The sequence below is a fragment of the Somniosus microcephalus genome, chromosome 9 (assembly GCF_052327205.1).
Source record: "Somniosus microcephalus isolate GS21.2 chromosome 9, FLI_Smic_1.0, whole genome shotgun sequence".
Taxonomy (NCBI): domain Eukaryota; kingdom Metazoa; phylum Chordata; class Chondrichthyes; order Squaliformes; family Somniosidae; genus Somniosus; species Somniosus microcephalus.
The window spans coordinates 135,177,358-135,194,297 of NC_140995.1; the positions used below are offsets into that span (position 1 = coordinate 135,177,358).

At 43.9% G+C, this 16,940-nt stretch overlaps 1 protein-coding gene across 2 annotated transcripts in view; it reads right to left on the bottom strand.

Annotated features, from left to right (window-relative positions):
* Positions 1 to 16,940, bottom strand: part of clvs2 (clavesin 2) — a 101,215-nt gene that overhangs the window by 19,377 nt on the left and 64,898 nt on the right. Inside the window, exons 3-4 of one of the 2 annotated variants that reach the window (XM_085997275.1) lie at positions 6,672 to 6,782; positions 4,948 to 5,168 (exon numbers count right to left, since the gene is read on the bottom strand). In XM_085997275.1, the coding sequence (XP_085853401.1) occupies positions 4,948 to 5,168; positions 6,672 to 6,782 (332 nt within the window). Of the gene's footprint in view, positions 1 to 1,174; positions 5,169 to 6,671; positions 6,783 to 16,940 lie in introns of those variants that run through there. The other variant, XM_085997274.1, reaches the window with a different exon arrangement.

Below are 16,940 nucleotides of genomic sequence, written 5' to 3' on the forward strand. Positions count from 1 at the left end.
CTGTGTCCCCGCGAAAATGCTGAGGGGAGCAGGCCCTATGTTAAGATGGGGGTGAAGACGGTGCAGGGGAGATATTCGGTGGACACTGGAGCTTCCAGCACGGTGGTCCATTCGGAAGACCTGACCAATTCACCCCGGTCTAACAAGGTCCCATTTAGCTTAATGGGATCCACAGGGAACGAGCAGGCTGGGGAAAGGTCAAAACCTTTGGCCATAGATTTAGGATCCCTCCATACCATGTGGGAGGGTAACCAAAAGACCGATGAGGTGACCAAGCAGGGGGATAGGGAAGGAGAGTTCTGGGACCCCTGTAGAGCAGGCCCGGTAGCAGCAAACCGGGACAGGAAGGGCACCCAGGGGTAGCTTTGGCCCCGGACCAAAAGCAGGTCTACGAGCAGGCAGCAGAGAGCATGGGGAAGCAGCATCGGAATAATCGATTGCTGCTCGAACCTAACAAAAGTCACCAGTGGGAGATAGGGGACCAGGTAATGGTGAGGAACTACGCCCGAGTGAGGAGTTTAGAGCCACTGTACATGGGACCCTATAGCATAGTGGATAAAGCCAGCCCCATGGTGTATGCAGTAAAATTGCCCCGGCGCACAAAATGGTTTCATGTAAACCAATGCAAGCTGTTCAGACCGGAGGCAAAGAAAAAGGCAGCCAGGATCCAACCCGAGGTTAAAAATCTCCAGCCCACAGCAAGTTCAAGTACACAGGCTGTGCAAGCAGGCGCAGTCATGTGCGTCAGGGGAGGAGTCACCCAGTCCCCTGTTCAGACCACTCCCCCCATCTTCTGGGATTCAGGTGGGGAGGAGGAGGAGCCTGAGCCAGATGACCCCACCTACAACACAGGTTTTGAACCTGAAGGCGGAGACCCTCAGCCACCGGCAGCCGGCAGCGAGGGATTACCTGTCACCAGCTTAGGTTTGGGAGGGGTGGGACTCAAGGGAGAGGACCCTCAGCTAGCCATCGTGGGAAACCCACAGGCCGCGCCCACAAAGGCTGGGGTCTGAGCAAAAGGTCCACTCACCAAGGTGGCCCCACCAGTAGCCCTCCCTAGAAGGTCCTCTCGGACACCCCAGTCCAGAAAGATATGGTCACCGGCTCCCCAGCTTAAAACGACAGCCTCCCGAGCCAGGGAGAAGCCGAAAGACAAAGGTCCCCAGCTAGCAGCTACAGACTGCAAGGGACCGGAAGTGCAGGTCAGTGCAGCCACACCGCAGGGAGCAGCCTGCAACAGCCCAGACAGGAATTAGGCTGGCCACTCAGAGATGGGCGGCAGATGTATATAGCTTTAGTAGTTTAAGTTTATAGTGTTAAGTTAGGCTATTTTAATTTAATTCTAAGTAAGGAACAGTTAGTTTTGATTTAAGTATGAAGCTGTCTCAGAGTATTGTCCATGTGAGTCAAGGTCGCGGGACCCGACCATACGTCACCCGAGCCAGCGAGTCTCCAGGGAACCTGGCTAGATGCCTTTATGTCTATTGCAGGAAATTTCGGAATGTACGGAGGCATAATCTTGCTCGCCCTGCTCGGGCTGAGCATCGGTAGGAGAGGGGACGTCGAGGACCACCACATCTTCGGGTGCTCGGGGAACAGGGCGCCAGTGGCAGTCGACGGTAGCGGCGTACGGGAGGCGGAGGAGACCACCGCTTACTTCCACGAGGGAATGTGGCCGGGGTGGCTGGGATCCAATTTGTCCCAGCACTCCAGCCAGACCGGGTTCACCTACGGGGAGGCCTCCCTCCTGTGCCCCAGGATATGGATCGTTACTCCCAGGATTAGCGTCACCGTGGGCAAAAGGATATGTTTAACATGCAAGGGACACGTTCCGCTGGATAGGTGGTGGTGGTTCAGGAAATTAAGTAAAGGCATGGAGAACCCCAGAGTTGAGTGGGAACGGTTGGGGAATGACACTCACCGGACTATCACAGGGACCCACGGGGGGTTAAGTGTGTGCTGGGATAAATGGTGGGAACCGGATCTATGTCCATATGTGGGGATCAGAGAAAGCCTGCCCCACAGGCATTTCCATCATTTTCCGCAGCCAGTGGCAAGATAACGGGAGGGGGATGGACTGGGAGTCTCGCCTGGACGCATGCGCGATCCCATACTCCCCAATCTCAGTTAATGCCACTGAACTAGTGACCCGCCCCCGACAGCCCCTGCCCACGACCGCGACGTCACGGACAATAGAAGAGGGATGCCCCGCCACCACCAAGGGACCAGGGAATGGCTTGGTGCTAGTACCTACAGACCAGGTGCTGTATCAAGGGGTGCACTACGCGGTAGCCTCCGTGATTTTAAACCTCACCGAGGTACACCTGCCCGCATGGTGCCCCACAGAGACCGTGCAGTTGTATCAAGCACTCTTAAAAGATATGTTCCGTAAATTTCATGAGTTTGATTTTTCAGACGTTGACAGAAGCAGACTATACACCCACGAGCTTTTGGACAGGATTGGGAGACAAAGAAGGGGTGCTTTTAATGATGTTTTAACTGGTTTTAACACGGGGTCTTCTGTCATCAACAGCTTAGACGACATCGAGCTGCAGACCCAGGTTAATGGTTTAAAACAGAAATATGTTGCCAGATTCCCCCTCTCCCAGAACACCTCACCAAATTGCTGAAAGCCGTTTTAGTGTCACAAAAACACTTCTATACTCTGGAACAGAAGACTGTCCAGATAGGGGCCGACATTTTATATATTACGACCCCACCCTGGTGGGACGTTTTTGAAAATATAGAGGTCCCATCCTGGATCCATATGGCATCCCACATCCTGGTGGTGTGTCAGTTAGGGATAGTTCTATACCTGCTGTGCATCCAGTGTAGGAGAAAGGGTCCCAGATTAGAGTTTAAAACTCAAAAGGTGTGGAAGGAACATTATACCCGGGTGGAAGAAGAGACACCCGTTTGAGTTTTGTGTCACATCACTTAAACGTGATGGTCATTGTTTGTTATTTTTAATAAAGATTGTTTCTTCATTTTATTGCGTTATTTTAATAAAGATTGTGACTGTTTGGTACTACAGAATAAAAAATTTTGTAATGTACCAAGTGGTGCAGGGGTGTTGGACCCCCTCCGCACTTGCATTTTGTAATGAACCGTATTTTCTTCTATAGATGCCTATCGCACACTGCGCTTTCTCTAAGTACGGGAAATACATGTGTCGAGGGATTATGGATAGGTAAACACAGGGGAAGGTTGTTTATGGAGGGTCAGAAAATTTTGCTCATTTTTGGAACATGGATACTGCAAGCAAGTTTTAGTATCCTAGGGGGGACTGTAAGTTTCGCAAAATTCATAGCAGTTCCCCCCCCCGAAGATTATTTAATTAAAAGAGACCCTGGTTGGACTGATTTTAAAAATCCAGGGGCACACAAAATGGCTGCGGTCAACCTCGTGACCAAAAGCCTGTAAGTTCCAATTGTGGACTCTGTGACAAGCTAACAGCTTGGGTATTTTTGATGTCTGCGAGATCACGAAACCCGACAGAACTTTTACATTTATGTATTGGGAGCAAACTCAGTTACATTCAGGCCCCCGTTTACAGGCCATCAAGCTTGTTTACTCAAATGATCCAAACGATCAGCGGAGCCATCCAGGTTAGGCTGGCCCCATCAAGGAATCTGTTGAACAAAGGAGAGCAGTTATGGGACCGTTAGAAGTTATTACCGGCCATCTAAGTCGATGGGCCAAGATCAACACCTTTTGTTCAATTCCAACCCGCTCAAATCAGACAAAGGATGAGCTGATTTAGGGCGTGAGATAAGGGCTACCGAGAGGAGTATAACTATAGCCCCTCAGGAAGCCATGCTCTCTCTCTCTCCTCACCTCCCGCGCCCTGTCTGCCACCACCCCAGGAAGAGGACCTACGAAGAAGAGCTCGTCCCGAGAGGTGAAATACCCTGCCAGAGACTATTTTATTACTGGGGTATTTTCACCTGGACGGTACCCTGTGCAGCATTGAAACCACGTGGCATCGAAAGGCAGCAGGGCAAAGAAGCAGGATTCTCGTCTGTTTAAATGACTCAGACTGGTGAGCATAGAATTCTGACCCCTCATAAGATAGCCTAGCGAGGTTTAGAGGGTGGGAGTTAAGGGGATTGCTAAAATTGTCATTTTAGTCATTTTCCCCCGTTGTGCCGTTTATTTCCCATCCCTGTTAAGTGTAAGTGTACTGCATCCATATTATCCTTTGTATAGAATCGTTCTCTGGTAATAAAATCTTGGTTTTTCTTTGCACCGAACCACTGGTCTGCTGGTTTTCTATATCACTACCTGCAAATAAGTCCGGTGGTCAGAACTCAAAAGGGGCGAGCGATTCGAGCCGCTCAAAGGGGGTAGTCAGAGGCAGAACTGACGAACCCAAGACACCCGCACAGTAAAACCCCTTACAGAGAGCTCCAGTGCAAAATCAATATTTGGCAATTGATCTCACAATTGATAAAACAGTTAAATCATCAAAACATTATTTCATTCTAGTACTTATTTTTATATTTATAAAATCACCAAGTCAATTATTATGTTTCTAGTTCATATGTTCCATTTGAGATTTATAAAATCTGACTATCTTTCGTTTTAAGACCTAAAAGGGCTGACTCCCTGTTTCGGCACGGATCAAGAATTTGGGCACAAAGCTCAGCAAGCCCTGCAAGATTCGCCATCCATTAAATTAAATTAATGGGTGGGAAATCCTGCAGAACAATTTTCCATTAGATGTCCTCTCAACAAACAAAACTTGAAAGCCTCTCATAGCCACATGTCACAATTAAAAAAAAATAGCACATCTGTAAGAGCTTCGAAACCGTGGAATGTTGTCCACTTTGTATCAGATCTGAGAGTTTGCTGTTTTCCTACTTGGCAGGCTTTCTCTTTGGTGATAAATTTATCTTAGACATGTTTAAATTGTGACACAGGTTTGATAAACAGAAGAATACAGACCTCTTCATGGATTTTGGAGACAGGCTCTTTTCTACATCTTTGAAAGACATATTATAGGAATCACTGACATATTCATTGTCATCATCATACTCATGTTCCAGCAGAGTTCTTGCCCAGGTTCCCATATCATAAGGCGGCAGCATCCCTCCGAATTCTGAAGGCAGGATTTCCGGGTGTATAAGCTGATGAAGGCTGTTTAGATTATTTCCGTGCATAAATATCTAGAAAGATAATGCAGCAATAAGCACATAAACATTGATACTAGGAATAATAAAACAGTAGTACCTTTCGAACTGTTTTTAAAAATTAAAATTAATAACACTGGTATCCAGCAGAATCCAATGTTTTCCCTAATCCAAATGCTTTTAGATGTATTTGCCATACTTTTTCTACATATGCAATTCTGTGCCACACTTGGTGTGGAACAAGAGAAAGATGGCTACTAATTTCCTGTTGGTTTCTTCTGACTAGGGGGAGGAGCTGGGGAATTACAAGCAACGGCCAATCTACGAAGAACAATTACCCCTTAAATGACTTTAAGATGTGCGTGGCCTCCAATGGGTCTCAGAGTATGTCTATTTACAATGATTACACCTTTTTGCCTTAAAGGGGCAGTTCAAGTTACACAAAGTTCCTTAGCAGCAGAACAATATGTTGTACATTACATGGTATAATGCTGCTGTCCTTACAGAACATGGGAGAATGTCTAGTTTTCTTACATTATCAGTGAATTCTTCTGCTCTTCAGGTTGAGAGATAGAATTGTTTTTCTAATTTCCAAAAAACCCTCAAGCATTCTTAGGTCAGGCCTATCGTGGGCAGGTGCAAAGTTCTCTCTGCTTAGCCTTTGCCTGAACCATAGAAGAGCATAGAGGAGAATCCAGCTTAAATCTCAGCATCTCATTATGAATTTAAAATGAGAGTGCCAACTAAAATAGATCCAGTTGAAAGTATGCTTATATCTAACTTGGATTCTTGGAGGAACACAGCAGACAGGATTACCTGATAAAGGTGCCTAACCCCTACTGAATGAGTTTCAATGCTCCTAGTACTAGATTTGTTAACAGCTGATAAAAAAAACATATTTATCGCAACACAAACGTGGGAATGAGCTAGCATTCAGTAATGCAACATTTCAACTTAAAGCCATGCTTTCATAAAGGAAATATTAAAAAGGATGATTTTCCAACATTGTTTTCCCCATGAGGAGCCTTGCCTGCTGAGTGTGTATTGTAAATTTGAGCATGCATTGTAATGTGTGCAGAACACACCAGAATTCCCAATATGTACAATCAGTGGACAAGGCTCCCTATCGAGACTGCAAAGTCATAAAATCACCCTTAACAGAGAAGTGATCAGTTAAACGAGCACCATCCTCGTTACAACTTGTTTGGCAAAGCTTTTTTTGTTTGCTTACGTGACACAATGAAGCCAATCTGATGAAAATTCATTGCTGTGTCTCGTGCACACAACAAGGTAAATTAACTGATCCTGTACTCCCAGCAGAGTGCTGCACTTGAATAGAGTACCGGTTGGAAAAACTCCATAAAGACAGTCCTCTTTAAAGATGATCATTGCACCATTGTTCTGAATAACCCGTTATGCTTTAATGAACAGAGGAAATTGCTCATTTTCAGGTTTACAGCTTAGATACTGTCAATACAGAATACTGATAATAATTGTACGTGGTTTTGTATCCTTAAAACATAAATATATTTGACTCACCCTTTTTCTGGTCTTCTCTTTCAGGAAGGGCCTAATGACAGTATAAAGAGCATGAATGTACCAAGGCTGATTCACAAAATGAATTCCTCCAAAACGAGAGGGAAAGCTGTCCTGTAATGAGAGGAATAAACTTAGGAAGGAGTGAATCTTTCAACGGTTACAAGTGTATATTTAACTCCAATGGATTTAATTGTTTCCCCCTTCACACTATATGCAAGCAACATATGGAGGCTCTTGCAGGGATCACTTAATTACAAAAATTGCATAGCTGTTGAATTCAAAATAGAGCACTTTTTCAACTAACAATTAATTAGTCACTCCATCAGTAACTGCGGCCCTAAATGCCGCTTCAACAAAATATTCAAAATGAAGCGTGCTTTTTCTCATTAATTGCAAAACACAAGAACCTATGGTTTTGTAATGGGAATCCAGCAAAAATGGAACTGTTCGCTGTAATGAGAAATATCATCCAATCACAATGTATCTCAAACAATGCTCCTTTAACACTTCTCAAGCACCTAACGAGCCTTTTATGTCTAAATCTCACAAACTGGAGTGTGCAATTGTCGGAACGAATGGCTGATTGCCAGCAGAAAAAAGCATATTTTAACAACAAAGCTTTGCTGGATGTTATAATGAAACATCAGGTTAACGTACTTGGAGGGCAAGGAAGGGTCAGAAATAAATAGAAACTGCAGTAATAAATGCAGTTTGCAGGATTAAACAATCCTGAGAGGAAAGGAGGGAAAAATTGCATAAAGGAAAGGCCTGAATATTACTGTAAGTCAGTAGCACAGGAAAATAAGTACCCAAAAATGTTTTCTGGCAGAGAAATGTTAACAAGGATGTGGTAAGTAAGATAATTATAGCCTAGATATTAGCAGCAAACACTTAACACATGTGTATGACAATCTCTGCATGTTATTATAGCACAGGCATTAACCCAGTTAAAATAACTGAGTTAACATCTGCTAGTGGACAGATGTTGTATTTGTCCATTAATGCTAGGAAGTCATTTCTAGGTGTACAGGTTATAATAGCCGGATTACATAAACATTATTAAACATGTAATAAAGGGAGAATGTAGTGCAAGAAGGAATTCCCATGGTCCTCATCATCTTTCTGTCTCCATTCCTATTGTTCCTCTTCTTAAAAGCAAAACTAACACGTAACAAACTGATGTACTTTGCTACAGACGATAGAACACACACAGGAGAAATCTCTCAACACCATTTGAGAAAGCTACAATTGATTTGCTTAGCAGAGAAAGTGTGGAAGGCACAGAATCATTGGAGGTTCGAGGAGAGTGTAGAATTAGTGGCATTGCCATATCATTCGGATGTTCAATGGCCCAGAATTTCCTCAACATTGCTCCCACTCTACCGTTGTAACTTTGCCTGAAGTGTGGTGGAAATAGGGCTTCTGACCAAGTTACAGCAGTGGACTGGGAGGAGCTCCAAGGAAATTCCCGGTCTATAATTCCAATGAGTTGTCCACATAGAGTGATTGTGCAGTGCAGAAGTGCATAATAGAGCATGTTATGTCAATGCAGCTCCCTTGTAGAGAACTGTGCTTATTTACCCCATGATCGGACTGAAAGATGTTTCTTGCTCACAGTTGTGCCTGTAAAATGCAGGTCAGGTGTGACCACAATCATTGGAAGAGGACCCGGAGGGAGCACCTATAGCCATCAAGACCCTTACTCCCTGTGGGATAACCTTTGCTCTGTTCCTCAGGGAAAGTGTGTAAGGCATTGTGGATATTATGTTTGGAGGTGTGGTGCCACCATCCAACACATATCCTCCTTTTTTCACATCCCTCCCACACTCCCTGTCTTCCCTCTCCCTAGGACTACACTTGCTAAGCAGCTGTATCACACACCAAAGGTTGGATTATCAATTGATTCACCACCCATTTCCAGGCAGTTTTTGGCAGCTAAACTCAGTAAATGGCTATTGCTTCAACTCCACTAGTAAAAGAATTGCACCCGAATTCTCTTCCAGAAGAGCACTATTCCCATTGAACATCCAGCTGGAGCCTGGCCCATTACATCTAAATGAGTTCAGGCAGGTACGACCAACCTTCCTGCTCCATTTTCCCAAAATTCCTCCCCAAATCTCACCCTAATTAAGACCAACAATATATAAGTGGGAGTTTGAACATCACAGCAGTATCCCTGAGGTAGGCAGCACATTCTGGAGCTGAAGGTTTGTCTTACTTTGCCTGAATATCATTTTTAATCATTTGGTGCTCAGAATGTTCTGCTAAGATTTTTACTGCCCTATTTAGTCAGCTCTGCAAAAAGTACACTTTTGGACTGGGAACATGGATTTCCCAATGGGAATCCCTCTATTGCTATGTTTTGAAGAGGAAGAGATAGAAGAAGGCTGATTAGAGGATTTTAGAGTGAGGTGTCTAAGAGGATGTCTGTTTCCTATACACAGATACCCAATCAACAAATTCTACAATACACAAAGGTCTTACTTGGATTTTTCTGCACCTCAGTGCCTTAGAAAGCTATGCTTCCTGCTGGACTCTAGAGGAGATATGTCAACTGCTGACTGATGATGTGCCCCCCACTTCCACCAGGGGAACAGCAGTGTTTGTACCAGTCAAAGTCAACGCCACCTTGAACGATTTCTTTGCAACATCTGTTGACCTTTGCCACATTAGACAGGCAGCAGCTCAACACTGCATAAAGAAGGTGACTGATGTTTTCTTCAGGCATGTCACACACATCATTTCCTTCCCAATGGAATCAGAAAAAGCAAACAGAGAGAGCTACTCTGTTCTACAGACTGGCAAGGTTCCCAGAGGTGCAAGGAGTAAATAATAGAACACAAGTGGCACTCAAAGGTTGTTTTAAAACTCCCTCAATTTCATGAACAGGAAAGGTGTACATTCCATTAATGTACAGCTAGTCAGCGATGCCAATCACCTTATCTTGCATGCCAAGGCAGGAAGCAAAAATGGCACTTCCATCATGTGGCATATCAGCCATGATGACTCAAAGCTATGTATTCAGATGGTTAATTGGTGATCAGGGCTATCCCCTGCAGTCATGAGTTACACTTCCAGTAAGGCTTCTGCAGACAGTGGGAGACAACAGGTATAATGAGGCCCATGCCAGGATGTCATATGTGATAGAGCGGTTGAATATACATGCTGACATCTCATTTTCAGTGCCTGGATAAATCTGGTGGAGCCTGCAGTACAACCCAGTGAAAGACTCCAGAGTCATTGCAGCTTGCTATTACATCATAGCGCAATGAAGAAATGCTTGTCATTTCCGGAAGCTTAAGATGTTAGGGAAAGGGGGAGAAGCTCCATGCGCACAGCATGAGGAGGGTGTACAGGAATGGGAGAACATGGAACAGGAGAGCTAGTAGCCAGAGAAAGGAGGACATAATTTATAGTCCAGTGCTTCAATGAATAAAAGATGGCCTATCAAATAAAGTCACTTCACACTTGCCTGGCCTCCCTCTCCCACTCACCCCACCCACTCACACCCACCCCCCCCACCAACACACAAAAACACACACACAGCCCTTGCAAAATCTTTCACTGTCAAAGACTTCTGCCTATCTCCTTCATAAGACAGAAGTTTACATTAGCCCAGTCATCATCCAGCAGTTGCAAGGATACACAGAAATAAACTCTATGTGGCCAAGCTATGTTTACTTTGTAGAACAACATTGACCAACAGTTGCCAACAAATCCATAGACCCCATCTACAATCATTTCTTAACTCTTTATGCTAGCAACCTACTTCTGGAGCTTCTAGTCTGACTGGGATTGTTCCACTGGAGCCTTTTAGCCCTTAGGTTACTCTCGTCTCAGTGAAGCTGCCTGTTGGGGGGGTCAGTTGCCGGCAGCCTTTCTTTTCCAGTGTCAAGGAATGGGGTCCCATGACTGAAGCTCTCTCATATGCAGACATTAGAGGGAGCTTTAAGGAAGCAGATTCATTATCACTCTCTGGAAAGACAGCAACACCTATAACCACTCCTTGCAGTCCACTGGTGCAAAGTTGCTACTGGTCAGTGTCATTACAAATTGAATAGCCTGCTCCAGATCTTGGAAGGCTTGTGTAAGTGTAGCTTTCAGGCTGACCCTCAAGTTATTTGTTGAAACTCTGGAAGCCACACTGGCCTCCTACTCCTTACGCTTTGTTGCTGCAGAAACCTCTTGGGCTATCACTCTCTCCAAGGTGCTCTGCAGTTCCCGAGAAACTTCTTGCAATGTGTTCATCATCTCAACCACATGCATAGAAACTATCACTGCTGCTTGTACAGAATATCAATGTTCCTTAACCACAGTTCCCTGGTGAAACGGCATGAATGGTTATTTTTAGCCATTTACACCATTTCCCCGGGCTGTGGATCATCATGCAGAAAGCGGCACAGTTCATCCAGGGCTTTCTTAGTGAACTGAAGTTAGTGAAGGCACAGCTCCTCACTCAAATCCTCATAAGCTCTCCAGGGCCTAGAGATGCATTTTAGGGAATTCTAGGGATGATGGTGCAAGGCAAAAGGATGTGGTAATGGGAAAAGTAAAGGAATAAAATTAGATCTATGATCATAACCACTGCTGCCATTTTTTCCAGACAGAAGGTGCTGGTAATGGTTCTGCTGTTGCCATTTACAGCTCCTCTAGACCCATCTTTTGTTTCTGTACTTGTCCCATTACCACCACCTTTTGCCTTTCACCTTCATCCTTTTAGTTCTTTCCTCCCCTCCCCGCTTTCCCTGCCTCTGTACTTGCTTAAAACCTGTTACATCTCTAACTTTTTCCAGTTCTGACGAAAAGTCTTCAACCTGAAACGTTAACTCTGTTTCTCTCTCCACAAATGCTGCCTGACCTGCTGAGTATTTCCAGCATTTTCTGTTTTTATTTCAGATTTCCAGCATCCACAGTATTTTGCTGTTGTCTCAGTATTCATCCATCTTCACGTTTCAATCCTGAGCTGTTGCCATTTTTGACAACACTCCTTTTCCTGCCCTGCCCATGCTCAGTCAGTTTTGACCATCTTAATCCATACTTTAACTTACAATATCATTCCAGCTAGATAGTTATTCAGCTGGTACCTCCAAGTATCAATTATAAATTAACCTTCACCAAGTAATTGGCTTCCCATGCACTCCCATTCTAAAATTCACACAGAATTCATACATGGCACTGTCCTAATATATACATAACAGTTTTCCACAGTCACCGAGTGCATAACACACCAAATATTAGCAGCCAATTAATTTTAACTGAAGACACAAGTCCATGATACTTTAACTTCCACCAATTAGCTTCTTATTGTAATAAGGAATCATTTTGCTTTTTTTTTGATTAGGTGAACTTTTTTGTTATGGATTTATTTTTTGTGCACCAACTTCCTCCATCCTCCTTTGCTGCGATATTGGTGTATGGGCACCAATCGACCTTGCTCGGCTACCTTAACCAGAGCCTTAGTGGAAAAGCACTTGTGTGGTTTGATTCCAATTCAGCTGTAATATCAACAAGCTGAAAACCCCAGTGGGTCAAAAAAACATGACTACAACCACTGACTCTGTCAGAAACTTCAACTGATAATAGGAAACCATACTATTTGGCTGCAAGCAAAATATACACTTAGATCATCAGAGCCAATCTCTATCTTTCAGTTGGAGGTCTATTGGCTAAACTGATTAAAGTAGAAATATTTCAAGTGAGTAAATAATACACTGAATTCCCCCCTAAACCTCTCCACCTCTCTACCTCTCTTTCCTCCTTTTAAGACACTCCTTAAAACCTACCTCTGTGACCAAGCTTTTGGTCACCTGCTCTAAATTCTCCTTATGTGGCTCGGTGTCAAATCTTTTGTCTTATAACCACTCCTGTGAAGCACCTTGGGACATTTTACTACATTAACGAGGCTATATAAATACAAGTTACAGCAACCTGATCAGCTGAATATTTGGTATGTGTTTATTGTAGGAAGCCTGAGATGTTGGATAAATCAGTTGTTAGCTCTGGCCTTTATATATATATAATTTTTTTTTATTCATTGATGGGATGTGGGCGTCGCTGGCTAGGCCTGCATTTAGTGCCCATCCCTAATTGCCCTTGAGAAGATGGTGGTGAGCCGCCTTCTTGAACCGCTGCAGTCCATATGGTGTAGGTACACCCACAATGCTGTTAGGAAGGGAGTTCCAGGATTTTGGCCCAGCGACAGTGAAGGAGCGGCGATACAGGTCCAAGTCAGGATGATGTGTGGCTTGGAGGGGAACTTGTAGGTGGTGATGTTCCCATGCGTCTGTTGCCCTTGTCCTTCTAAGTGGTAGAGGTCACGGGTTTGGAAGGTGCTGTTGAAGGAGCTTTGGCAAGTTGCTACAGTGCATCTTGTAGATGGTACACACTGCAGCCACAGAGCGCCGGTGGTGGAGGGAGCGAATGTTGAAGGTGGTGGATGGAGTGCCAATCAAGCGGGCTGCTTTATCCTGAATGGTGTCAAGCTTCTTGAGTGTTGTTGGAGCTGCACTCATCCAGGCAAGTGGAGAGTATTCCATCACACTCCTGACTTGTGCCTTGTAGATGGTGGAAAGGTTTTGGGGAGTCAGGAGGTGAGACACTGGCCGCAGAATTCCCAGCCTCTGGCCTGCTCTTGTAGCCACAGTATTTATATGGCGGTCTAAATCTCAATTGTTTTCAAGGTGAATGATAAAAATATTGCATTGTGTTAATTTTTACTTTAAAATCCTGTTGTTGTAACATATAGCAATATTATTGCAGCCATTCATTTGAAAAAAATAAAAGTCATATCTTCCTTCACAACCACTTTAGTTTACAGCCGTATTACTCAGTAAGATATGCCAACCACGCTTTCTACTCCTGGCCTATTTTCTTCAGTGGATGCATACAAAACACGGAATATTGTTCTTTCCTTACAGTGCAAAGGACAGAACCAATTCATACATATTAGAACTGTTCTTCGTGGATGGATCCATGACACACAGTCCTTTTAGGAACATGGATGCTATGTCTTCGATGTTTCAACTGCTTTCTATTACTTTCTATCAACTCAAGGGGACAGGGTGCAGACTGCATGCACCTGTTGCTATTGACTCGGGCAGATCATATTATTCGTGCTGCCTGCTCTTTACCATGAGTCAGGTATGCAGCCAGCACTACCCACGCTACTCATTGACTGCACAACTGTAAAGGGTGGTGGTGGTGGGGGGGGGGGGTGTGCAGGGGTGGATATTGGCTGTCTATGGCACCACATAAAGGCAGCCAGCACCCCTTAAAGGAGAGGTACATTCTGACTGCAAACACCAGGGAAACACTTTTGGAAGGAGAGATATGACTGAAGCAAGTACTGATAGGACATCAAGGTTTATCAATGCTGCCTTGGAGGTCCTGGTGCAGACAGTGGACAGGAGGAGGGGCATCCTCTTCCCCTCAGGGGGCAGGAAGCCCTCCATACATCAATTCCACTGTCAGGGGGAAAAGATTGCAGAGTATGTGAATGCCAGGAGCCTAGAACATCTGACATGGCTCCAATGATGGAAGAAATTCAATGATCTCATTAGAACATAAGAACATAAGAAATAGGAGCAGGGATAGGCCATTCAGCCCTTTGAGCCTGCTCCACCATTCAATAAGATCATGGCTGATCTGATCTTGGTCTCAACTCCACTTTCCCGCTCTCTCCCCATAACCCTCGACTCCCCTGTAGCTCAAAAATCTGTCTATCTCCGCCTTGAATATATTCACTGACTCCGCCTCCACAGCTCTCTGGGGTAGAGAATTCCAAAGATTCACGACCCTCTGAGAGAAGAAATTCCTCCTCATCTCTGTCTTAAATGGGCGACCCCTTATCCTGAAACTATGCCCTCTAGTTCTAGATACCCCCACAAGGGGAAACAGCCTCTCAACATCTACCTGGTCAAGCCCCCTCAGAATCTTCTATGTTTCAAGAAGATCACCTCTCATTCTTCTAAACTCCAATGACTATAGGCCCAGCCTGCTCAACCTTTCCTCATAAGACAACCCTTTCATCTCAGGACTCAACCTAGTGAATTTTCTCTGAACTGCCTCCAATACAAGTATATCCCTCCTTAAATAAGGAGACCAAAACTGTACGCAGTACTCCAGGTGTGGTCTCACCAACGCCCTGTACAGTTGTAGCAAGACTTCCCTACTTTTATACTCCATCCCCACTGTAATTAAGGCCAACATTCCATTTGCCTTCCTAATTACTTGCTGTACCTGCATGCTAACTTTTTGTGTTTCATATACGAGGACACCCAGATCCTTCTGTACCGCAGCATTCTGTAGTCTCTCTCCATTTAAATAATAATTCTTCCTACCAAAGTGGATAACCTCACATTTTTCCACATTATACTCCATCTGCCAAATTTTTGCCGACTCACTTAACCTGTCTATATCCCTTTGCAGACTCTTTGCGTCCTCCTCACAACTTGCTTTCCCACCTATCTTTGTATCGTCAGCAAATTTGGCTACAGTACACTCGGTCCCTTCATCCAAGTCATTAATATAAATTGTAAATAGTTGAGGCCCCCGGAACTGATCCCTGTTGCACCCCACTAGTTACAGTTTGCCAACCTGAAAATGACCCATTTATCCCGACTCTCTGTTTTCTGTTAGTTAGCCAATCCTCTATCCATGCTAATATTTTACCCCCAACACTGTGAGCTCTTATCCTGTACAGTAACCTTTTGTGTTGCACCTTATCGAATGCCTTTTGAAAATCCAAATACACTACATCTAATGATTCCCCTTGATCCACCCTGCTCATTACATCCTCAAAGAACTCTAATAAATTTGTCAAACATGATTTCCCTTTCATAAACCATGTTGACTCTGCCTGATTGTATTATGATTTTCTAAATGTCCTGCTACTACTCCCTTAATAATGGATTCCAGCATTTTCCCAATGACAGATGTTAAGCTAACTGGCCTATAGTTTCATGCTTTCTGTCTCCCTCCTTTCTTGAATAGGGGTATTACATTTGCGGTTCGCCAATCTGCTGGGACCTTTCCAGAATCTAGGGAATTTTGGAAGATTACAACCAATGCATCCACTATCTCTGCAGCCACTTCTTTTAAGACCCTAGGATGCAGGCCATCAGGTCCAGGGGACTTGTCAGCCTTTAGTCCCATTAGTTTGCCTAGTATTTTTTCTCTAGTGATAGTGATTGTTTTAAGTTCCTCTCTCCCTTTTGCCCCTTGATTATCTACTATTATTGGGATGCTTTTAGTGTGTTCTACTATGAAGACAGATACAAAATATTTGTTCAAAGTCTCTGCCATTTCCTTGTTTCCCATTATTAATTCCCCAGTCTCATCCTCTAAGGGACCAACGTTTACTTTAGCTACTCTCTTCCTTTTCATATACTTGTAGAAGCTCTTACTGTCTGTATTTATATTTCTTGCTAGTTTACCCTCAATCTATTTTTTCCCCTCTATTATTTTTTTAATCTTCCTTTACTGGTTTCTAAAAATTTCCCAATCTTCTGGCCTACACTAATCTTTGCATCGTTGTATGCCTTTTCTTTCAATTTGATACCATCCTTAACTTCCTTAGTTAGCTACAGATGGTTCATCCTTCACGTAGTCTTGCTTTCTCACTGGAATATACTTTTGTTGAGAGTTATGAAATATCTCCTTAAATGTCTGCCACTGCTTATCTACCGTCTTACCTTCTAATCTATTTTCCCAGTCCACTTTAGCCAACTCTGTCTTCATACATTTGTAATTGCCTTTATTTAAGTTTAAGACACTAGCTTCAGACCCAAGTTTCTCACCCTCAAACTGAATGTGAAATTCTATCATGTTATGATCACTCTTCCCTAGAGGATCCTTTACTATGAGATCATTAATTAATCCTGTCTCATTACACATGGCCAGATCTAAAATAGCCTGTTCCCTGGTTGGTTCCACAATGTATTGTTCTAAGAAACCGTTCTGAATACATCTATGAACTCATCCTCAAGGCTATCTTTGCCAATTTGATTTGTCCAATCTATATGAAGATTAGAATCACCCATGATTATTGCAGTACCTTTCTTACAAGCCCCTATTATTTCTTGATTTATACTCTGTCCTACAGTGTAGCTACTGTTAGGGGGCCTATAGATTACTTCCACCAGTGACTTCTTTCCCTTACTATTTCTTATCTCCGCCCAAACTGATTCTACATCTTGATCTTCCGAGCCAAGATCATTTCTCAATACTGTACTGATCTCATCCTTTATTAACAAAGCTACCCCACTTCCT